General features: G+C 37.0%; 2 protein-coding genes across 2 annotated transcripts; one reads left to right on the plus strand and one right to left on the minus strand.

Annotated features, from left to right (window-relative positions):
• Positions 1-11,296: 11,296 nt before the first annotated feature.
• LOC110930156 (protein KAKU4) lies at positions 11,297-14,683 on the plus strand. Its single transcript, XM_022173389.2, has 7 exons — positions 11,297-11,649; positions 12,614-12,681; positions 13,234-13,310; positions 13,418-13,500; positions 13,602-13,732; positions 13,875-14,021; positions 14,259-14,683. The coding sequence occupies exons 1-7, from the start codon at positions 11,376-11,378 to the stop codon at positions 14,502-14,504; spliced, it is 1,026 nt and encodes a 341-aa protein (XP_022029081.1). The 5' UTR covers positions 11,297-11,375; the 3' UTR covers positions 14,505-14,683.
• A 390-nt stretch (positions 14,684-15,073) lies between these two features.
• Positions 15,074-21,137, minus strand: LOC110930154 (protein ACTIVITY OF BC1 COMPLEX KINASE 1, chloroplastic). The gene is made up of 14 exons (XM_022173388.2): positions 20,555-21,137; positions 19,439-19,645; positions 19,267-19,356; positions 19,025-19,171; positions 18,743-18,907; positions 18,509-18,649; positions 18,234-18,413; positions 17,365-17,560; positions 17,130-17,257; positions 16,937-17,008; positions 16,703-16,815; positions 16,415-16,562; positions 15,707-15,776; positions 15,074-15,539 (listed from the first exon to the last, which is right to left on the minus strand). The coding sequence occupies exons 1-14, from the start codon at positions 20,855-20,857 to the stop codon at positions 15,475-15,477; spliced, it is 2,025 nt and encodes a 674-aa protein (XP_022029080.1). The 5' UTR covers positions 20,858-21,137; the 3' UTR covers positions 15,074-15,474.
• Between the last annotated feature and the right edge of the window lie 3,977 nt (positions 21,138-25,114).

Genomic DNA, 25,114 nt, shown 5'->3' on the forward strand with positions numbered 1-25,114 from the left:
GGCTGTTGTTCTCTAGGTACTCGTATACGAGCATCAGTTGATCTCTTTCGATGCAACATCCATGAAGCTTCACAAGATTTGGATGTTGTAAACAAGATATCACACAAACTTCGTTTAAAAATTCACAGTACCCTTGTCTTTACTCCGATGAAAGTTGCTTCACTGTGACAACCGTTCCGTCACTCAACATACCCTGCAATGAATATCACACAATTTCACAATCCATATATGCAATTTGAACAACAGAAGGTTTAAGATATGTATTGGCATTGCTAGAGGGTTAGCTTTTCTTCATTTAGAAGACTCTGGAATCACGAGGAATTGCTGTTGACCAGAGGTTTGGAAGTGATTTGACCAGAGGTTTGTTTGTTTGCTTTCTGCTGCTACTAGCGCTACCGCCCCTTCTCCTCTTCAAGATTTCATTCTCACCAAGTGTCATTCCCTGATTGTTTTATGTGTTTGTTGTGTGTTTCCAATTGACAATTTGATTTTGATTCAGGCGACGGTGAGGATTGGGATTGGCGGTGATGGTTGGGAATGGTGGTGATTTGCAGGTGGGTGAAAGAAGAAGATGATAGAGGTAGGGTGGGGGTGAGGGTGGGGTAGGTTGTGGGGCCCACTTTGACTTATTATAATTAGATTATTATTTTCTTTCTTTATTATATGCACGATTAGTCCCTGTGGTTTACCCTTTTTAAGGAAAGGGTATTTTTGTCATTTTACACCCTCTTAACTGAAAAACTAACTGAAGTTAGACCCAGGGACTATCCGGGAACAAAAAATGAAAAGTTGGGGACTATTGAGGTAGTTTTAGAAAGTTGGGGACTATAGGTGAAAAAAAACGAAACCACAGGGACTATCCGGGCATTTTTCTCAAAACAAAAGGGAATGAACAGTATAAATGAACGGTACAAAAGCCACCTGTACCCACCTCTCCCTTCTCCTTTCTTCAAAACCTAATTCTATTCTAATCCACATCAAAGACCATCTGGATAGAAAGAGAGGGGAGAAAAGATGGGAGACAGAGACGGAGGTCTCCGGCTTCGACACGGTGGGCGCGCCGCACATGGCTCTCCGGCGTCGACATCACAGACGGTCCGCCGCACATGGCTCTCCGGCGGCTTGGGTTCTACTACAAAGCCGACGACGATGGTGGTTTGGGGTTATCAGTTTAGTGGCGGCTAGGGTTCCACTGACAATCCGACGACGGCGATGATTGGGGTTGTCTCCTTAGCGGCGGCTAGAGGGGAGAACGATGTTCAACCACAAATGTATGCTTCTTCTTTCTTTAATTTGATGTTATTGCATTTGCAGTAACCCTAATGTGTAGCACTCTTCTCCTTCTCTAATGCGATAACTTGAGGTTTGTTCCTGTAATAACATCACAGAAAACCTAGGAATTACTTTTTAAGGTTTGTTGATTTTAATGTGATTTGATACTCTTGAATTGAACATGAATTTTTATGTTGTAGTTGGTCTTAGTGGCAGGGGGATACACCGAAAGCAATGTGATTGATGCCATGAAGTTCGTGTTCGGAAAAAAAGGAAGCAAACAAGGTAATGGTTTATTTGATTTGCAAAATAATGTATTGATTGAGCTGAATATTTACAGGCATATAACATCATTAATAAGAGAACACCTAATTTAAATATATAATCCCCATACAAAAGTTTAAGCACATCATACTCCATTGCTAGGTTTATATATTACCTCCTAATGTTTAACCAGAATTTTGGGTTGGGTTAGGTTGCTGCCTGCATCCGTATCATAGTCTAACCAAACAACTTTTTCATTCCATTTTCACTTGCAAACTACAAATTTTTCAGCGTTTGCATCCGTAATTATTATTGCATCCATCATCTTAATACATTTAGATTTAATATTTAGTGTTATTCGTTCGCTACTAATGTGTTAGTAATATATAAACCGGTTGTGTCGTCTTATGCTCATTTGTCACACACGTAAATAATAAGTTGTTGGGGTTGACTATTCATCGCTTTCTATAATTTATTTTGGATCTCCACAAAAGCATCTCTAATCGGTAATGCGCTTTTTACGCAAAGTTTCAGCGGTTATAAATGCACGATTATACCTGTGGACCTGTTCGGGTTGGAACACATTTTGGTCAGAGTTTGTTACAGGTAAGTGGTTCAGGTCATTACGGGTTGGTGAACAATCAAGTCATTACATAGTTTGTTACAGGTCAGAAGTGGTTCAGGTCATTACGGAAGTGATTCACGTCATAAGTGTAAAAGTGTGCTTCTATTTATCGCAATTTGATCTTCTTTTAACAAAAAATTGAAGCCTTTTACTTTTTTATTTGAGGGATTGATGGTAGAATCACACTGGGGCCTTTCTCATTTCTCTAAAAGAGAGTGATGAACCAGTATATGAGTATATGATTTGGCATGTTTAAAGTGTTAATCATTAGGAAATTATGAAGCTTTTTAATTATTAAATTTTCAGATAGATTTATAAAAGTGCTGTTAAAACAAGTTATGATAAATCACTTTGCCAAATTGATTTTTGGTATCATTCAATTCAACATATATCTACTCTTTCTTTATTGCGCACTTATAGCTGTGCACATATGGATCTTCATTTGTTGATAAGATTTCTTATGTTTTAGGCATGCTAAAGGGTGAGCGCAACAAACATGGCAACCGTGTTGAAAAAGAAGTGTTGAAGATGGTTTCTTAGATTACTATAGCGGCTAACAAGTGTTTGGTTTTCAAATCTGAGTCACTATATGAAATCCATAATTATGAGGTATACGAAAACGAAATCCCCTGCCACTCAAGGATCAATGGTATGGCATTTGTAGCACCCACCTTCACACGGAATTAAGTTTGTTAGGGATCTTAGTTGCAAAGGTTTTCTCACTTTTATGTATGTTATGTATGCGTTAAGTCATATATAATACATTTTGGTTCTGATTCGACGGTGTTAATTTGACTTACTTTGTGTTTTGACCCGCCGCAACACGTGGCGGGTAGGTTTTACATCTCAGCGTAAATTATTTTGTTCGTCAAATATACGGATTCAGTTGGTCTACATTTTGATGTAGATTGTGTTCGGTGAAACACGTCTTCAAAAACGAATCGGGTACGCCGCCGCAACGCGCGGCTGCTAAAAATACTAGTTGCATAAAAAATCTTAACTTGCTTTCCTGAAATGAAGTTCCATTGTATATTAGTGTCTGAAATCATAATCAAAACATAAGTTATCTATAAATTAGGGAAAAGCTGGATAAAAAAGGCTGCAAGAGGATTAGGTTTGTGTTTCTGTCCTTTTTTCTTTTCTTTTATTTTTTTAATGTGCATAAGTTTGATGAAGCATTATACAATACAGGACCATCAATGCAGAGGCAGGGCAAGTATAAAGAAGCCATTAAATACCATTCAATGGTGCTATCAATCTCAGAATGAGAAGGAGAAGGCTCGAAAACACCGAACCCGACACCACCCGTTCAACCCCAACCGATCCCGACGCAACCCGTTCAACAATCCGAACCCGACGACGATGTGGAGGTTGTTCCTGAAACCCAACCGCCTAAAGAAAAAGGCAAACGAAAAAAAGGGAAGCAAGTGGTGGATGATCAACCGCCCAAGGAATGAGAAATAATAACGATGAATGTCGATGAGTATCCCGAGCCGAAACGTTCGATGTTGAAAAAACTACAAACCGACATCATGAAGAAACATCAAATTATTTAAGTCTATGTTTTTTTTATTATGTTTATGTTTTTTTTATTAAGTTTATGTTTTTTTTTTATGTTTATGTAATGTGTTTCTAATATTAATGAAAATATTTTGTTAGTTTATTTGTTAAATGTTAAAAAAAGATAAACTTAAAAAAAAAAAACATAAAAGTGGGGGGAGGACTATGACTAGGACCATCCTCCATACCCTCTAGTTTTGTGGGATGGAGCATCTTTGGGAGGACTATGACGTACAGCCTAAATGGCGGATCATCCTCCCTTGAAGAACCATCACCATACCCTATAGCCTAACAACTCTTTACCCGAGATGGAGATGTATTTGTTTCCTATACGTTGAAAACAGTTATTGAATTTGTACTTTCCTTTTCAAACCATAAAGTCAAATTTACGATATTGTGCTATACATTTCCATTTCTATTTCATCAAATTTAAAGTTTGGACAGAATTAGGAAAGAAATGATTCAAATATGAAGAAATTTATTGAGAAATCTATATTTCTTCTAATATTAATAAACCTTTTTGTAAGGCATATATATATTTTTTAATTAACTTATATGATAATTTGTTGTAAGCCACATATATTTCATACTTAGGAAGCTTGAAAATGATTACAGCATTATTTAATTATGTCTTTGGTATTCTTGTCACAATTGTAGGCACGTCTTATCAAATTAAGAACCGTTTATAGAATAATAATATAATTAAACGTATTACCCTTAAGACTTAAAGGACAAAGTCGGTGGCTTTCCTCCCTTTTTGTCTTATGTACATGTCCTAAAAAGGCCATTTAAATACCCATCCTGCATTGTGTTGTCCTTATCTGCTTTGTAACAAGAACTAGAAAAGGAACATTTAACTAATGATAAAATATTATTATCACAAACAAATAAAAACTGTAAAGACCAAAAAGCAAAATTGTGGTCAAACGGCGTTGACCTGCCCTCCGTCCGTTTAATGCTTTGTCTAAACTATAAAAACCCATTAACTTAAGGTAATAAACTGCTAATTTTAATGGCGTGACTTGAACGAAACTCGATAAGTGTTGGACTCTTAAAAATCTAATTATCAACTTACTTAAAACACAAAATCGGTGGCATACGCCACCGACATGCATGTGTCATTTCCATTTTTTACACAATATTTTGAGTGAAATACATTTTGGCCTCTTACTTTTAGTTTTGTTAAATTGTGTTTTGAGTCTATTTCGAAATTTCCTCTTTTCACCCATACTTTGAGGAAAATACATTTTTACCCCTTGCTTTTAGTTTTGTTAAATTACGTTTTGAGTCTCTTTCATTTCCAAGTTAAACTTCAATTTTTCACCCATACTTTGAGTAAAATACATTTTTGCCATCTGTTTTTAGTTTTCTTAAATTGTGTTTTGAGTCCATTTCCTTTTCAAGTTAAATTTCAATTACATTGCAATATTAGACCATTGAGGTTTAATCTCAAAAGTTTATAATGTTTCAACTTTATCGTTGTACCGTATATCTATACATTTTTAGCTTATTGCTTTCTTTAATTATTTTCGTTCGCTAATTTTTTTTTAAAAAAACTAAACGTTTGGATTCAACCATACATTAGGTTGAACTGAATACGTCAAGACATGCGCTTGTGCATGACATAGCGCTTGGACTAATCTGTTTGCAACGTGCCTACGACGCATCGCCCGCGGGTTGTATTATGAATATTAAAATTTATGTGTCGATATAAATTCGAGTTGGTGTACGTTTTGCTGTAAAAACTTTTTGTGGGAACAAGTCAGGTCAAATATATTTTGTTTTTTGATTGTTTTATGTACGTTTCCAATTCTACGTTTCGACCCTACCGCAACACGCTAAGGGTATAGTTTTTTTCCTTTGATATGACTATCACTTTTGATTACACGTGTTAGTTTTCCCTTAATACACATTTTATGCTTTTTTGTATGTTTCCTATGTATGAGTCGAGTCACATATTAATACGATATACTTTACATTTTTATCCGGCTACAATGCTATTGAGTTAAATTGGATACGTCAAAATATGCGTTTTCATATGTTTAACGCATTACATAACGCTTCGACTAATCTATTCGATGTTTGCAATGTACTTGCGCTGCAACGCGCGCGGGTTTCCCACAGGCTTTGCCTCCCTGCCCCCGTACTTTCACGATGTTGCAATTTTAGCCCCTTGACTTTGGTATCTTCAAAGTTTCATAAAATGACAAATTTAGTCCCTAAACCTTCTACTTTGGATTTCCAAAACCACAACCTCATCTTTCAAACTTTGCCTGCACCAACCCTATACTTTCACCATCACCCCCTTAGCTCTTACACAGTTACGCCACCAACCCTCTTCTTTTACATTTCCACCAACACTCCCTCATCTTTTACACATTTCCGCCACCACCCCTATACTTTTACACTTTGTCTTTTTTAAACTTTGCTTTTTTACCCCTTGCACTATTACTCCATTTTTACACCAACCAAACTTTAAAAAAATTGCAATTGTAAGCCCTAGACTATAACTACTACTTTTGCAAATGCTAATGCATTGTGTTTTTCGAATGTCTTTGGCATTGTGTTGTACGCTTTGTGTCTACCTTTGTTACACACTGCGTTTAACGAATCGTGTTTTGTCTTGCTATATGTTTCCGTCCGTCGCGCGCCGCCGCAACGCGCGGCGGACAAAATCCTAGTTTTATTGAAAATACAATATAAAAAAATGAAAGAAAAGCAATAAATTACAATATTTTACAACTTAAATGAAAGAAAACTCATATGTTTTCAGTATATAACAACTAAAGCAGTGCGTAGTGTCAAAGAAGACTATTGCACTCCAAAGTTTTATCTTGAACTGATAGCAACAAATAACCTTGATTGTTGAAAAAAAAAGTTACGTTTTTGTGAATTCTATGAGTATATTAGGTGTCTCACAAACTAAGGTAACACCTTGGTTTTATACTCAATACAAAAATCAAGATAGTTCAATCATATGATCTGTATTAAACAAAAAAAGTTGTATTCAACGTCTTCAATGTAATTTTTGTGGTTTGTTTCACTAAGATTAAAACTAATGTGCTTATGTTTCAAATGCTCAGTATGAAGTAACTGATCTTAGTACTAACAAATCGCTAAAAATAAGTTCAGTAGTAACTCGCAATCCAATGGGAAATACTCCTCAATAGTAATTGAGTTTAGCACGAAGCCGTTACTGACACACAATTTAACAGTAAGTCAACTTGCATTTAACTCGGTACCAACTTAACCGAACCAAAAACACAAAGGCACCTCTTAAGCGACACGTGACGATGCGAGCATGCCCGGTACTGCGACATCAAAGTGTCACATCGTGTGCATGTCACCCGCATATGTGCGAGTAAGGGGTGTGAACCTTAGGCACCCCACTAGTTATTGTGTCTAAGAATATCTAAGGCAAGGTTTCAAATATAAACATGTAACTCCAAGGTTTTCTCTCCTTCTATGTGGGACAATTACCTCCCATTCCATTCTTTCCCCTTCTCATTTTCGCACCTTTGTGTGCTTTAAACACACAACTTCAATATTGAAATTTCAATCATCTTTGCTCCACTTTGAGCATAGATTGATTCGTAATGAAACTCTCATATAGTAGAAGATCTATTTTCCATATATTTATTTTTGTTTAAGTGGTCATCGTTAGAAGATTTGTTGTTGAGATCGGGCCTTGAAGTTGTGTGGACCAGATCTAACCTTTTCCACGCTCATGATAAAGTTAACAACATGCAGAAAAGTACTTAGAGTTGTGACGACCAAGCCATTACCTTTTATATGTATCATGTATGCATAACAAGTAAATAAACTTATAATATATAATATGAAGATGGATAAGACTTACCCTATCAAATTTATCCTATAATTACATTAAAAACAACTATATTTTCTGTCTTCTTTTAATTAAATAGTATTTTTATACCTTTATCGTTACCTTTTATCTCTCATCCACTCACAATCACTTTCAAAATATATTAAAAAATTATAGAGGGTAACCGGTGTCCCCCAAAATATACAGATGAACAATAACATTTTCCCTATCCTCCACCACAGCCACTTTTCTTATAATATAAAGCCCACCCTCACATACATTAGTGGATATGATGTGAATGCTCTAAGGGAAATGATGAAAAATAATGGTAGTAGAAAGAGATAAAAGAGAAAAAAGAAGTTTTTAGATACCAATTACCCTATCTTTTTTCTAAAAATTCTAATTGACAACAAGTAAATACATAAAATTCTAATCGTAAGTCCTAACCAATTGGTACTCATTGACCAACAGGCGATCACGCGAGCATGACAATTCATCTATTTGACTATCCATCGACCAAAACCATTGCTCCAACTTAAATTCATCTATTAGACTATCAATCTAGTCTCACAGTACTCACTAATCATCGACCGGAAGCCTAGCTCCTACAATTTTTCCTTCGCTTTTACAAAATACACATTTGACGGTTTCCGCTTCTGCTTTGTGCTGCCGACTTGGCGACTTGTGGTGTTTAGGTATGTTTCCCTTTTATGCATTGAAAAGGTATTCTTGAAGAATATTTCAACCGAAGATGTAATGAATCATTTTCAAAAGATAAAAACTTATAAAGAACATAATGGGTTTTTTTCATTATCTATTGACATCTATTTTAGTATTTATTTATTTATTATGGATTTTTTCATGACATTGTCTTATACAGACCTATAGTATTATTATCCTGCGCTTGGGCCTAGGGCCTCTAAAAAATATCCACTTAAAAAATTAGAGTAAACTGCAATTTTACCCCCTGAGGTTAGGGGTCATTGGCATGTCTACCCCTCTAAGAAAATAATTGCAATTTTACCCCCCACTGTTCACTGTTATGTCGCAACCTTACCCCCTGCCGTCAGTCAACAGTTATTTGACTGTTATAGGCAGGGGTATTTTGGTAATCTTACCCTATATTTATTATTATTATTTATAAAATCAAATTATCATCTTCCTCTTCAACTAACTCATAGATACATCATCCTCATCTTCAAATTATCATCATCTTCTTCAAATAATCCCCTGCCGCCGCTCCTCCACCACTAGCCGCCGCTCCTCCCCCACCGCAACCACCCACCCCCTTCTTCAAATATCATCATCATCTTCAAACACCTGTTATTGTTGTTGATGAAATCTCAAATTCTGTTCATATAATCGATGAAATCATGGTTTATTAACAAAATCTCAAATCCTGTTGGAAAATAAGGTTACTTACTTTGAATCTTCAAACATCAATCCACAGGACTGAGGTTGAATCAATCGACAAAATCGATGGTCGCGATTGAAGGATAGAATCGGTGGTTTAATGAATAGGGTTTTCTTTGGATTTGTCATCTCTTCATCGGTTATTGTAACCCTGGATCAGATGGCTCAATTGTGTGTATGAAATTGGGCAATTGTGAGTTAGATGGCTCAATTGTCTGAACCTCAAGGCTCTTCTAAAGCTTTTCAACAAAGGGGTTTTTGTCTTCAAGCTCCACTGGTGAAAAGGGTCACAAAGATAGCATTACCTGACAGAAGTTGTGGTATTCAGAACAAAGAAACTGCAACTTGGTGAAAACGGGGTTTTGGGAAGCAAAAAGATGCAGAGAAGAGAACTGATGCATTTGTGAATGGAGGTTTGAAAGTTGCAAATCAAAGTGGCGGAAGATTCAGTGACGAGTTTTTGGAGATGATTGGTGGTGGGTTTGAAGAAGGAGAGAGCGGAGGAGGTGTGGAGAGTGGAAAGTGGTAGACCTATTATGACGATCTTATTATTGCTGTGATCAGATGAATCGTTTGTTGTTGAAGATGAAGATGATGGAGGATGCATTGTGGGTTTGTTTTTTTATGGTGATTTGTTGTTTGGTTTTGGGACTTGAAAAGGGGATGTATGAGATCGAACAGCAATTGCAGTCACTGTCATGGCTGTCATGGCACTTCAAGAAACAAATGTCCTAAATCAGCAATTGCAGCCATGGTCAGATTTGGGGTACTAAGTCAACACTTTAAAGATGGTTTGTGTTCGTGTGGCACTTCAAGAAACAAATGTCCTAAGTCAACACTGTAAAATTCATCAAATCTGTAAGTCAACACTGCAATTGGTTTATCTAATGCTTGCAGTCACTGTCATGGCACTTCAAGAAACAAATGTCCTAAATCAGCAATTGCAGCCATGGTCAGATTTGGGGTACTAAGTCAACACTTTAAAGATGGTTTGTGTTCGTGTGGCACTTCAAGAAACAAATGTCCTAAGTCAACACTGTAAAATTCATCAAATCTGTAAGTCAACACTGCAATTGGTTTATCTAATGCTTGCAGTCACTGTCATGGCACTTCAAGAAACAAATGTCCTAAATCAGCAATTGCATCCATGGTCAGATTTGGGGTACCAAGTCAACACTTTAAAGATGGTTTGTGTTCGTGTGGCACTTCAAGAAACAAATGTCCTAAGTCAACACTGTAAAATTCATCAAATCTGTAAGTCAACACTGCAATTGGTTTATCTAATGCTTGTAGTCACTGTCATGGCACTTCAAGAAACAAATGTCCTAAATCAGCAATTGCAGCCATGGTCAGATTTGGGGTACTTATGATGAATTTTACTGATTTTTGTCTCTTAGATGGTGATTATGAAGTTTATTGCTGAATGTTTGCTAGAGCTCGATGGTGGGTGGTCGAGGTTGATGGTGGTGGCGGCTGATGGTGGTGGGGGGTGGGTGGTGGCGGCTGATGGTGGGGGGTAATTGTGCGACATAACAAGAACGTTGGGGGGGTAATATTAAAGGGCAATATAGTCATTTCACATTAAAGTTAACAGATCTGTTAACAAATTTGAGGCCGGGGGGTAAGGTTGCGACATAACAGTGAACAGTGGGGGGTAAAATTGCAATTATTTCCTTAGGGGGGTAGACATGCCAATAACCCCTAACCTCAGGGGGTAAAATTGCAGTTTACTCAAAAAATTAATATGCTAACTATTAATATTAGTGCAAACTTGTTGTTTAAGATTTGTTTAATTACTTATACAAGCAAACCACTATGTGTTATAATTGTGTTAGTTTTTTGTTTAGTTCCAAACACGGATAAAGGAGTATCGTTTATAATAACCAAAAAAGAAAAAAAAAGGTCTCAAAATTCCATTTCGCCTTAGGCCTACAAAAAGCTTGGAACGGCCCTGGTCTTATATTTATGCGACCCGACCAACCCGAAAGTTCAGACACCGAGTTTAGAGAAATTAGAGCACCGAAAAAAACAATTTTAACGAAAAAAACATAAGTATGTCACTTAGTGTGATATAATGTAGTCGAATGTTCCGTAAAAGAAACAACCTTCCTAAAATATACATTTTTTAAACAATCACATGAAAGAAACATGATCTTTTTAAACCCAAATCCGACCAACTTTTCTTTTCTGTGTCGTCAAGAACATCATCTCCATTCTATCTTTGTGTTTAGCCTTCAAAAACCGCTAAAGGACTAAAAGTGACACAAGTTATATATTCAAGGACCATATGCGTAACTTTCCACGAGCAAAATAAACCAATTTATTATTTCATCAACTTCCACAATAACTACCGACGCCATTACCATTCTTCCTTCTTCTTCTAATTCTTCTTCACCAACAAACCCATTTTCCACCATGGATTCCGGTCATCAGGCCGCCGTATACGGCGGCGGCGGCAGATCTGGCGGGAAAATCTTGAAACGGCTACCAATTGCTGCAAGAAACACTCCATATGATCGCCTCACTGCGCCTCTGCAACCTGAAAACCCTAATTGGCTTAATGCATTTGTTTTTCCCGCCAAATTTTTTTCCGGTGGTGCTGGTAAACTTCTTTCGTCAGTTTGGAACCCTAAAAGTTGGGGCTCGTGTTCGTCTTCTTCTTCTTCTTCGGAGAGTGATTCTGATTCGGGTATTGCATTTGGTTCAAAATTAGGGTTTGTTTGGTGTGAAAATTGTTGTGGTTATCTGGGTTGGATTAAAGTTTTAATCTTTGTAATTTTTGTATTTTGATTTTGTGAGAGTAGTATGGATTAGGGTGTTATATATATTGTTATGGATTTTAGAACACTTAGGGGTGGAACGAGAGGGGGTCAAGAGGATCTGCTGACCCCGGTTACGGAATTTGGTGGATTTTTATGTGTAAAATATAATATATTTATTCTAGAAAAAAAAAACTTGATTTGGATCGTCTAGTTGTAGCCTGCGGAGAAGAGGGCGTTATGATGACCCGATAAAGAAGTTCTGGTTCAAAATTAGGGTTTGTTAGTGTAAAAATTGTCATGGTTATCAAGGTTGGTTTAAATTTTTTATCTTTTTGTTTTTTTGGATTCTGATTTTGGTGAATGAGAGTAGTATGGATTAGGATATTATATAGGGTTTATTGTAGATTTGAAAATACTTAAGGGTGGAATGAGAGGTGGTCAAGAGGGTCCGCTGACCCCCCGGACACGGAATTTGTTGGATTTTTATATGTAAAATCTGATATTTTCTATAAAAAAACATGATTTGGAGCCGGTAGAGAAAAGAGCGTTATGATGACCCCCGATACAAAAGTTTTGGTTCCAAGATTAATATCTCATGGATAGGAACTAGAGAAAAGTCAAGTTGTGATTATGTGTTTGAGTGTGGTATGCACTTTTGGTGGTCAATTATTGTTGAAACAAGAAAGAAGATTTAAAATTGATTGGCGGAAATGGTACACATGTAAGAATTAGGTTTTATGACCCGTATCGATACATATTGAAGGAAAAATGTTTCGATTGTAGTAATATAGGAACCCCAGTGTTTGTTGGTTGGATGGTGGTGGTTCCCTTTTCTGTCTTCTAGTTTATTTTGACTTGGTTGTAAAATGTCCATTTTTTTCGTTTTTGCAGAAGGTGGTGTAGAAGATGATTATGAACCTGATGGAAACCTTCATGATGATGGTGCTGTGATAAATCAGGTAATTCCATAGGTTCGTAATCATCATTAATTAGTGACGTTCTAAAAAAACTTCATAGATCACCCAAGTAAGTATTTGTTTCAGTTATACGTAGTTCTATAAGAATTTCGACTAAAAACATTCTGAATGATGAAACATGAATATGCCCTTACGTGTTTTGAAATAGCCAATAATATGAACGTATAACAGTTGAAGCCTCAGCAAAGTATTTTATTTTATTTGTCTTCTAATTTCTTAAGGGAATTTTCATCATTGTACATGGTTTAGGCTAAAGTTGGTATCCATATACATTATCCCATTTAAAAAAAAAAAAAAAAAATCGATTGAATCTTGTAGAAAACATGGAATATTAGCTTTGTGACCACACTTAGTACTCTTAGTATATATGCAATGGTATCATAGCTTTAAGATCACTACTTGCACACTCATGCACCCACTGTTTTGAGGCGATTATGATGCTATTTATTTAATTAACGCACTACTTCTTTGTTTTAGCCCTAGATCTTTGAATGCGACCCATCTTAAGTCGCACTTTTTTTTTTGTTACACCAGAATAAAGGCAGTTCGTCGGGGAAGAGTGAGATTTTAGATTTGGTTGAACAATTACTTATGCGCGAACGCTTCTCAAGGTAGCAATCTTTTTATTATCACATTTTGTGGTTTTTTATATTCCATATTACTGTGACTATATGCACTGATGACTTGCTTATGGATATTATTTACAATATTTTAACAGGGAAGAGTGTGATAGATTGATAAAGATTCTCAATTTGCGAGTTGTAGATTATTCCACGAGAGAGGGAATGGATGCTGGACCAAGTAAGATTCTGAGCATGAATATATCTAATCCGACACTTGAATGCTTTCTTTAATATATGTAGATAATGTTTTTTTTTTTTAATTTTTTTTATCCTAAACAGATAATTCAAATATTAGCAACAAAATGATCATGCAAGCAAGAAAAATGATTAAAGAAAATCCGGTTGGATCAAGTGTAATTTCGGACTTGGACAATAGCATTCATGGCTCCAAATCTCTTGTGACTCCAAATGTTAGTACTACTTTACAACTATTTTTTTTCTTTTTGGATTATGCTAATTTACTTATATATTTGGATTAGATTATTGTGTGTATATTTTTGTAATTTCCACTGAATCTCTTATCCATCTTTTGAGCACATTTTGATGCCACAGATGGATTATCATGGATCATGGAATATTCAGAATGAAATACAACGGTTGCATTCCAAGGCCATACAGCTTTTGAAACCAAACATACCATTCTCTTTACAATCACTAAAACCCTGTTCATCCCTTCCAGCAATCAAGGAGAAAAAACAGGTAATTTCAATGGCCGCAAAAAAGCTGCTAATTTTTTTTATGTTAAGACCGATTGTGGAAGTCACTACGTAGATTTTTAACAACGCGCACCCTGTGTAATTCTATGTTGTATAATACAAGATATGGCAATTCTGTTGATTGTTTCTAACTTACATGATCTGACCCTAAAACCCATTATTGGCTACTAAAGGATGATTTATTGATCACCGAAAACCTTTCATCTTTGTTGTGTTTCAGATGGCAGAGGGAAAAGGGTTTAAAGATCATAAAGCGGGTGATGATGTGAATCGTGTCGAAGGGAATAGTGATATGATTACTGAATATGCAGAAGTGGGTTATGTCATTCATGCTTCTCAGGGCAGCTCTAATACCAATTACCCCACTTCTACAAACGAGACCGATAGCCCATCTTCAAAACGAGCAGCAACAAGAACCAGAATATACAACACTAGAAGTCGAAGTGGTAGGCCCCTGGGCAAATGATGATGTAAATAAAGTATAGCTTGAGAGATCTAAATCTTCCTACAACTTTTAGGGTTTACATTCTTGTGTTGTTTTTAGTCTAGTTTACTGGTTTTAGGCTAGGTTTATGTAATTGTAATTGAACTAATCTACCATATTATGATGTGTATATTAGTAGCATATATTGTGAAGAGTTGTCATATGTAACCTAGTGTAACTTAACTGCCGTATAGCTTATTTCATCTTTAATAAATTTGACTTGACGATAAAAATGATGTAGATGAAAACTCCTCAACCGTTGTTCAGGGATGTTAATTTATACGACCCTAGTGGTTGGTGGACTTGTAGTGTTTATGGTTAATTTGGCTATTTGAATATGCATCATTCGGGAAGAAGCACGTTCAATATAGAGAAGAAAACCGCAAATCAAATAAGCACTTTTGCGTAGTGCCATCGTTAATTGGTAATAATAATTTGTCTTATATATCGTAATTAAAACAATATGTACAAATATTTATTTAATTTTATATTCATGACCAACGATATATACACACGTTCTTCAAGGAAAAGGACACATGTACGCGCTCAAGTGTGAGAATTGCACAAAAACTAGAGATACAACCACAAGAACACCATTTGTACATCGTCAAGTTTCAGATTCAATGCCCATTGTATCAAAACATGCTGCAAGATATCTATAAGTCACAGCATCTCTCAATCATCATTTACGCCTAAAAATACATTGTATGGTTCTAATAACCAATATTGTTATGTTATATACACTATACATAATATATCACCTCTACCAACTCATGAAAGTTGTTTAGCCAAGAAATTATCTAATGGTTTGGTTCTATACAACTATAAGTATTTTTTGCTATCGTTTATTAACGTATGCGGGGCTCTCTGTGGCTTATGTGGAAAGTGTAAGGGAAAATAAATAAATAAAAAAGAAATGTGTAGGTGGAAATAGGCATGTCAAAAACCTGAATCATTTATCAGATAGGACAGATGCACTCCAGGAGAGCATAAAATCTCGAGCGGCTGAAGGTAAGTCTGCAAGTAGATCAAAATATTCATAAGCTAATCAAGCCATTTCTTTTATTACAGTTGATTATATAATTCTGATTAAAACACCATCATCTAATAGTCCATTTTTCAAAAGTATACTTTGAAGTCTTGAACTAAGGTAATATGATATGTCATAAGTTTATAAATCATACCTCTGACTACTTCCAACGCAACTGAGGGTATGTCTATTTGGTCTTCAACAAGCCTATACACGTCAACAAGCTACAAAATACATGCCCACATAAGTCGGCTGCTATATAGGAATCCAAGATAACATGAAGTGAATATTAAATCTACCGGGTCAAACATAAAATTATCAGCTTCTAAGTCATATGCGACACACTAATTATTTATCTTTTGTGCTAAGGGCTTAGGACAAAAATAGATTTAGCAAAATTAAATTATATATCTAAAGCATCAAACCTCCTAAATTATTTTTTTCCAGAAAATTAGATTATTGTTGAAATAATATAATTTTTGTAATCATATTTGGCACACTAACTATTTATTTATTCTAAAGACTAGGTTAGAAACCCGTGTATTACAAGGGCTCAACAGGATATTAAATAGTTAGTAATGAAGATTTAGAAATCATGAAACGATATTTTGAGATAAGATATGATTGACTTTTTTTAATTAATAAAATAGAATACGAAGGGATGAAATAAGAGAAGCAGGAAAATGAACCCTGGGCTCACAAAATTGTGACACGTGGTGCAACCAGTTACTTATTTACTAGGTATAGATTTAGTACAAAGAGTGTTTTGGATCAACCAAATCCCTTCCAACGAGTACCTTATTTACCCATTTTGACCCGCTGCCCAACCCGCCCATTTTCCAAGCCAACAGATTGTACATACCTCTTCAACATGAAGCTTAGAGTCTTCTGTTAATGCAAGAAGAAGTTGTCTACGTATTCCTTCATCAACAAGAAAAAGACGAGCTCCATCTTTAATGGTGTCAGTTAGATCCAGTTTCTTTTGAACCTTCAGCTCTCTAGAACTTCCTCTGATCAAAAGTCAAATAAAAAATTACACTTTAGATCCATAACTAATTTGTTCATTTTCATTTTAGGGATAATATGAATACATACACGTCTCTGTGTGTATGTGTGTGTGTGTGTGTGTTTGTAAAATTCAGATACGTACGCGTTATTTCCTTGAAGTGCAGGATTGCTGCTCATCTTTGACACATTCTCCTTTGCCAGCACAATTAAGTTTTCAAGTCGCTTCCACTGGAAAACACCATCTTTGAAAAGAACCTAACACAAACGAAATCACTCAAAGTCCGGAAAACATGATGTATGATTTTCAAGAATTTTAAATTCAAAACAACTGTTTAAAATAGCAAATAACTGTTTCCAAGATAAAAGCTAAACCAACCTGTATAAGGCGTTCTCGAAGAGCAGGGTTTGGGTCTGTCAAAAGGCGCTTTGCAACATATGGATATGCGACCTAGTAAAGTGTTTTTTTATTAATATGTAACCCAATAAAAACTATTTTACATGCAATGAATAAATACTTGCTATAAAATTCCTCAAAAACTTATATTTCTGACATCTACAAGCAGTTATACCTCAAGAAATTTAAAATCTGGTTTCAGTGTAAAACAGATGCCTTCTTGAGTCAATAAAGAACGAATGACTAGAGAAAATCTTTCAGGGATCCGAATAGGGTATTGATAAACAAGTTGATTAAATTTTCCTGCATCAAAGTGGAGTTCATCAAAGATCATAAATTACACTAAACGAGTGACGAGTTATACATAAAAAAATTAAATATTTGTGAAAAATATCAAATACAAAGTTTACCTGTAACACTTCTAAAATTAAAATCAGCGAGTCCTTTCCCAGCAGAATTCTGCCAAATTGCTTCCAATGCTGGAATTATCGGTGAGACGTCTGTTCCCTTTGCAAGGAATCCAAGTCTAGTGAAATCATTTGCCATTTCAGCGTAATCTTCGTTTACAGCATGCACAACAGCATCAATCAAAATCTGTTTATTTTGCTGAACAGAAAGAGAACATATTGTTTCAAAAGTCAAAACCACTGAGAAATCATCGCAACACTATATTCTGGTCAAGGAAAATGTGTAATATTTCACAAAAAAAGGATCTGTCATAACATTTCGCTGATCTAACTTGGTATTTTTACATTTTTTGTTACTTTTCCTTTCTTTAATAAAAGAGTAAAATGTCATTTTCGTCCCTGAGGTTTGGCCAGTTTTGCAACTTTCGTCCAAAGGTTTGATTTTTTGCATCTGGATCCAAAAGGTTTGAAATCTTGCCATTTTCATTCGGCTCGTTAACTCCATCTATTTTTTCCCGTTAAATCAGGGGTATTTCTGTCTTTTTTCGTTAGCTTAAAGAGCAATTCAGTCTTTTTCAGCAGAATTCGGTCTTTTTACATAAAGTGCAAAAAGACCGAATTGCCCTTTAAGTTAACAAAAAGACGAAAATACCCCTGAGTTGACGGAAAAAAATGGATGGAGTTAACGAGCTGGATGAAAATGGCAAGATTTCAAACCTTTTGGATTCACATGTGAAAAAACAAACCTTTGGACAAAAGTCGCAAAACTGGCCAAACCTCCGGGACGAAAATGCCATTTTACTCAAAAAAAAAAACAAAAATTTCTTTTATGTTCAGATAGCAATGAAGAAAAAGTGCAGTGTAAACATTACTTGGCTTAGCTGAGCAACATTCCCGAAGTCCACATAAGCAATGCGCCCGTCACGCATGGCAAAGATATTTCCAGGGTGCGGATCTCCATGAAACAACCCGAATTCTAGCAACTGTCTCAAAGCAGCACTAACGCCAACAGTCAAAAATCCATTTACATCTAAACCTGCCTCCTTGATGGCCTGAGATAAACGAAAAGGAACTAAACGGGGTTAAACGTGATCTGATGGTTCATATTTCCTAAAAAACTTATATGCGTATCATTCATTCATTCAACCTGTGGATCAGTACACCGGATTCCATCAATCCATTCCATAACTAGAACACGCGAACCGGAAAGCTGTCTGTAGGCCCTAGGAATTTTAACGGTTGGATCGCCTTTGAAGTTTTCGAGAAAATCTTCAATATTTCGAGCTTCCTGAACATTACAAAACCAAAGAACTTGTTAAGGAAACAATGCTGCTACATAAATACTTCTTTCAGAAATGAAATACGATAATCTGAATAGTACCAATGTATAATCAAGTTCCTCCAGAAGCTTCTCACCAAATTCATCAACAATAAGCTCTGCATTGCAACCCAGTTTCTGTAGACTGATTCCGTTTAGAAAAGAAGCAAGTGTTCGGAAAAGGAAAAGATCCCTGTATATTATAGGCTCTATTTCAGGCCTTTGAACCTGCAAAATTATGTAAATAACAACAATTATGTTTCATTTACGTTATGTTGTAAACACGCGCTATAATCACAAACAGCAAGTCAACAACAAAACGGTGAGAGAGATTAGCCTTTTAACCTTAATAGCAACATCCTCTCCCGATGCCCGTAAAGTAGCCCTGTAAACTTGACCCAAACTTGCGGCTGCTATAGTCTCCGATGAAATTTTGCTGAAAATCGCTTCTAGAGGTTGACCCAATTCCTCTTCTATAATTTGGAAAGCGACCTAAATCATTGGTAATCACTCACAGATTAAACGAACCGTAAACCAACATGGTTATAAACGTTTTCTTGCAGGGACTATATATATCAGCTTATAACCTGATTGGGGAAAGGAGGAACATCATCTTGAAGAATGCAAAGTTCGTTCATATAATCTTCCCTAATAATATCAGGTCTGTTTGCAAGAACCTATGGAAATTCGCGATAAAGTAAACGCATCAAAACTAGATTGCTAAAACAATACAAGGAAGACGTTATAAAAGTGGCAAACCTGGCCAGCTTTAATGAAAGAAGGCCCCAAATCACATAATAAGTTCCTGAGCTGCCGAGCGCGAAAAGGAACAACTTCTTCATCGCGGCCAACTAAGTAATCGTACACCAATCTAGTCCAGTAGAACCCTAACTTCCAAACTATCTCAACTCCTCTACCAACCAGTGACAAAATCGCCCCTTGTGATTCCAACACCTTACTCTTAACCTATAAAAATAATAAAAACCACGTAAGGTATTATTATACGAGTAAAATGATGATAATTACAAAAGAAACCTAATCAAATCATATCATCTAACTATTGTAAGCATTTAACAATAAACCCAAACTAATAAATTTGTAACAACATGTCTAGTTGATGAGGAACTAATCCAAGAGTTAATACATTCTTACAGTCTTACATGGACCAACTAGACTAGGGAAACATGGCAAAAAGGGCCCAAATTTTAAACAGACATAACTTGGGCTACGATTGGAGTTACGGGACGCACGAGCAGCAAACGGAAGCCATATCATGTGGCAAACAACTCAGCTGTCAAGCCCAATTTCCTTGATTTGAAGCTCCGATTTCGTCAATCAAGATTTTCCCCCAGTTTTCATCAATCTTCACTACTTTCCTTTTATAGTTTAAAACGCGTGAATCTTTGATTAAATCGATATACACGTCAACTTATACACTTAATTTCAGTATTTCCAAATTTATAATCTCATTTACAAGGGCACCTAAGGCTAAAGGGTGTAGGGATCATGGTTGGGACATGATTCGTCACGTAGGAACATGAATGGAAGGCTATACCACCCTATTCCCTAATCCATCATAGTTTGCATGGATTAAACCATGGTCCTCCTTTCCATTTTTCAAGTAATCATTTCCTTTTAAAATAAATAAGTGGATAATGGTTTGGGTCATGATCTCACCCTTAGGTTTAAGTAGTGGTTTTGGATTGTGAATTAGAGGTGGGCGACATGGCACAGACGTGGAGGGTCATGATATCACGAGGGTCATGACCACACCCAATAGCCTAATAATTTATATATTTTCTTCTTGAATTTGCTATCCGTGTATTTTACTCACTAAAATTAACTGAAAATGATTAAATGAAAACATTTACTCACAGTTTCAGGTGTATACTTCCGAAACGGAATACAAACACCACGTTCAATATCCAACTGCTCCAACGCACTACTACTAGTAGACGCTTTCGACGACACCTGCAACTCCTCACCACTCCGGCTACCACCACCACGAGCCGGCGCAGCAGCCACCGCCTTCACAACCGTCGAAACCTTCTTCTTCCTAGGGTTCCGAACACTCGCAACCGGAAAACAAGTGCCGTAGATTGAAGACACACCAACATTCGAGTAACAACAACTGGAATTTATGAACGGTGTGTGTAGATGATAACTTGCTGTGGTCATTGTTGTTATGAATTGTGATCTGGTGAATCGAATTGATGAACAGGAACCCTAGAAGTAGCAAATTGGGGATTTGATTGGAAATTGTGTGGGAATATTGGTCATGCGATGATCGTTTGGGGGTTAAACAGCATGTGGTTGGAGTTAGATAACAAAGTCTGATAGGTAGTTGAAGAGGACTGACAAGCGACGTGTAAGAAGGAGAATGGTTGGAAAGTATGGATAGAGGACCCACTACCCTTTTTGCTCTATTTAATGTGTGATGGGAATTTATTACTTAAAGTGTACAAATTGGCCATCACTTTAGTTTATACAAGTAGTACGCAAATCAAACACTCAAGAAGATTAGTTGTTACCCGTAACGAATGGTTAAGGGGTAAGACAGCGGGGAGTGGGGTGTTGGTTGGGCGGAAGAAGTCAGACAACGCTGATTAACCCACCTTGTGCTAGCGTTGGGTTTGGCGTTGCCCAGCCAGCGTCGCTTTGAAGCATGGTGTGGGGCGGGGTGAACTGGCTAGCTAGGATTGGATGTTCAATTTGACTGTTAGCATAGCCGATGGGCATGGCGGTTTCAATGGTAAAAATCAATATTTTAAAAAAAAAAACTTACAAATTTTTACCTATAAATACCCACCACCACCTACAAATTTTTACAAAATTCTTCAACCAATCTCACACCAAACTTTCGGTTTTTTTCAACCAAAGAACAAAACCGATGTGTTACAAGGTTCCATCTTTTTCACCTCCATTTTTCCCGAATCACCTTCAGTTTTCATTAAAACACAAACCCTACTTCACCACTATAGAACCAAGCCTCCTACACCTCCATTTCACTTTTCCAAACCATCAAACACTCACAAAACACTCTCTAATTATTGAAATTACAAGTTGAAGGCAGATTCTTGCAAGTTCCAAAAGTGAGCTCTCATCTCACTTTCTCCATGTTTCTTCACTTCTTCTTCTTCTTGAAAGCTTAGAACACCTCTAGGAGGTAAACTAAGGTGGAACATCACCATCATAAGATCCAAACTTTCTGTTTTGATTAAACTTTTACTTAAACTTTCTATAAACATGATTAACTTGTGAAATCTTACACCTGCCTTGCTTCCAGCCAAGTCCATGGTTGTGGGGCTTGAGTATGATTGATTTCTATAAATTTAGAGGTCCAAATACCTTCTAAACTTTCTGTTTTAACAAGGTTTTAAGCAACCTACTAGTGTTGAGACCATCCAAGCGCACCATCTTCAATATGATGAGACTTGTGTTTTGGTAATGTGTGAACCATGGAAGCCTTGGCTTTCCAACCTTGTTTCCACAACTTACCATGTTAAGTATGCACACGTCCGGGTTGTCCTCATTTCGCAACTTAATAGATTATTAGATTTCATTCTAGCCTATATTCACGACCAACTGAAATCATCATGATTTTGTACTTTGGTGAATCATATAATGAGGTTTAATGGATGCTAATCATCCTACCTCATTGCATGATCATTTTGATGGTTCCTTACTTTATATTCGTTTATGTTATTCTTTACATTCTAAATCCTATCTGATAATTGAATCCGCAACTCATACACCCATGTTTCCCTCTTAGGGCAACTTCGGTGTTCTACAACTCAAGACTTGTCAAACTCACTTTCATGGACTCTCTACGCAAATCGTGAGTATACATGACCCTCTTTTTCGTTTTCACACTTTTGGGTGCAATATATATTACCTTGTTAAAACTCACACAACCACACATATGCAAATGCATTTTTCATACAAATGAATCCAATATACATGCTTTATACGTTTATACTGTAGGAATACATGCATGCTAGTAGCCATTCTTGCACTATACTTTGTGAAGAAACACTAGATAAATGGTCGGAACCGAGATATCTAGGGGGTTTGAATCCGCATAAAAAAGGTTGGTTTCCACTCGATCGATTTAGGTCTAACGGACCTTCTTCTCCGGTAATTCTGCAAAAAAAGAACACCGTTAGCCTCGCCAAGGGGAGAAGAGGGTTCTCTCCTTGACCCGACTCCGGTGTGAGAATAAGTATTGGTAATGAAGAAGAAGATGTATTTGAGAAGTGTGAGTAACTTGTATTCATACCTGATTTTTCTCATATTTATAGCCGGGAGTCGTTTAAAGGCGGGAAAACCCGTTAGTGAAAAGAAGACGGAAGATGCTAACTCCGTAAGCGGTTATGTTTCCTTCCGTTAATACTCCTTGATCCGACGTGATAGCACACGGATCGTGGTTTAGATCAAAGGCTAGGGATTGGCCACGTGTAAAGTGACTTAAGTGGAGATTACTCTTTATTTGCATGCATTCGTTGTGAATTTAGGGACGACTGATGTAGTGACACGTGTTCAGACGGTTGTAACCGTCTTGGTGGTGCACGATTGTATTACTTCTAGAAGATTACTGCTGTAATCTGGTGTGACACCTTATCGTGTGGAAACAGGTGAATAAATCCCAAGTCTGGGCAAATAATATCCAAGTCTGGATATTAAGCGGAAGTATCTAACTCTGGATTCTTATCCTTAGTTTTGTGTAGGAAAGGCGCAAGGTTTTATGGTTCCCTTTGGGCGCGAGTGTTGACTGTTGTAGGCCTTTTAAACCTTTCTTTTTGTGAGGCCAGTGCGCGGCCGCGCAAGGTGTCAGGCTGAAAGTTAAGGTTGTGGTATGGTCCCAAGCACTTATTATGAGGTTTTTGGGACCTTACCCCTTCAAGTCCCCCCAGTCTAGTGTTGTACTTATGCAAATAAGTGGAGCACTGGACTTGTGAGAGGGAAATGCTTTTGGGCGCGAAAAATAAAGAATCTTCTATGAGAAGATTTAATTTTGCTAAAAAGGTTTTTTAGGAGAAATTATGACTTCTGCCCTCTTGTAATCATGCCCTGACGTGTGGTGACGTCAGTTTGCAGTAAAAATTGGTATATTTCCTTTTTATCTTGGGATTCGTAGCGGCGCTTGTCAGGCCTTATTTATGGGGATATGACGCTTGATCCTGTAGCGCCGTTTTGAAAAGACATCTGACAGGTAATCATGTCCTTCCAGTTCCCGGAGTTATGTGCCTATATATACATGTGAGTGTTCCTCTTCTTCTCTTTGTTTGTTTCTAGAAAGATGAAGATCGGTCGTTCCCCTCGTACTCGACGTCTGTTGGATGTTCTGAATATGTTTGAGGCTGCTGAGAGTCTCTTACTTCTTGCTAGCTCACCACCGCTAACAGTTACCGGAGCCGGGAAGCTGATATCTTCTGTTCATCCCTCCTTGACGGGGGTTAGCTCTGAACTTTGTCCATCGGAGATTGAAGAAGAAACCGGTGTATTGTCTGCTGAAGCCTTGATGGCTCGTTTCCCAATGCTTCAACCTGGTGGATGCGAGTTAGTATATCATCGTCGGCAGAATCGTCGAGTTGGTCATGTTCCGACTGTTGATGCTGTCGTTGAATAGGGTAGGTTTGGGAACTGTGTATTCCCTCCTTTTTTGATGTTTCAAGTTGGTTTTGTTTCTGAAAACTTTTTGTAAATCACTGTCGTGATTGTTGTGAATGGTTGTTTATGCTGCCTGATGATATGTATATTTTTGATGCACTGTTGTACCTGTAGGTTTTGTTTGTTTTATATGTTTGGGTTACAATATGTTGCATGTGTTTTAATTGCTTTGATCAGGTAAAGCGAATGAAAGATGGTATTGTGCTCATGTGTGAACGTTTGTCCAGAATATGCGCTTATGTTGCGCTTTTCTCAGACTGTTCATGAGGAGTACAATGTTTATCATATTGTTTTAGCGCAAACCAAAAGAATTACATGCAATTTGTAACAAACAGTAACAAGTATGGAGATAATGTTTATATTAATAAAGCGCGAGGCTTGTAATACAGGTGCAAAATAGGAAATACATTGCATGTGAATGATTTGACCTACATGTAACACCTGCGCAGCTGCTGCGCGTTCCAGGTGCGTGGGACTAGAGTCCCGTCCATTCTTTTTAGAGTGTACGCCCCTTTGCCTAGGACCTCGTTAATGACATATGGTCCTTCCCATCTTGGCGCTAATTTGCCCGGCTTTTCAGCGTTTGATGCTTCATTATCGCGCAAGACGAAATCACCCGGAACGAATGTGCATATGCGGACGCGCGTATTGTAGTATTTTTCGAGTTTGGATTTGTACCTGGCCTCTGTGATAGCGGCATTCTCGCGCCGTTCTTCGAGAAGGTCTAGATCCAATCTTCGTTCTTGCTCATTATTCTGTTTTTCC

The sequence above is a fragment of the Helianthus annuus genome, chromosome 3, assembly GCF_002127325.2.
Source record: "Helianthus annuus cultivar XRQ/B chromosome 3, HanXRQr2.0-SUNRISE, whole genome shotgun sequence".
Classification (NCBI taxonomy): domain Eukaryota; kingdom Viridiplantae; phylum Streptophyta; class Magnoliopsida; order Asterales; family Asteraceae; genus Helianthus; species Helianthus annuus.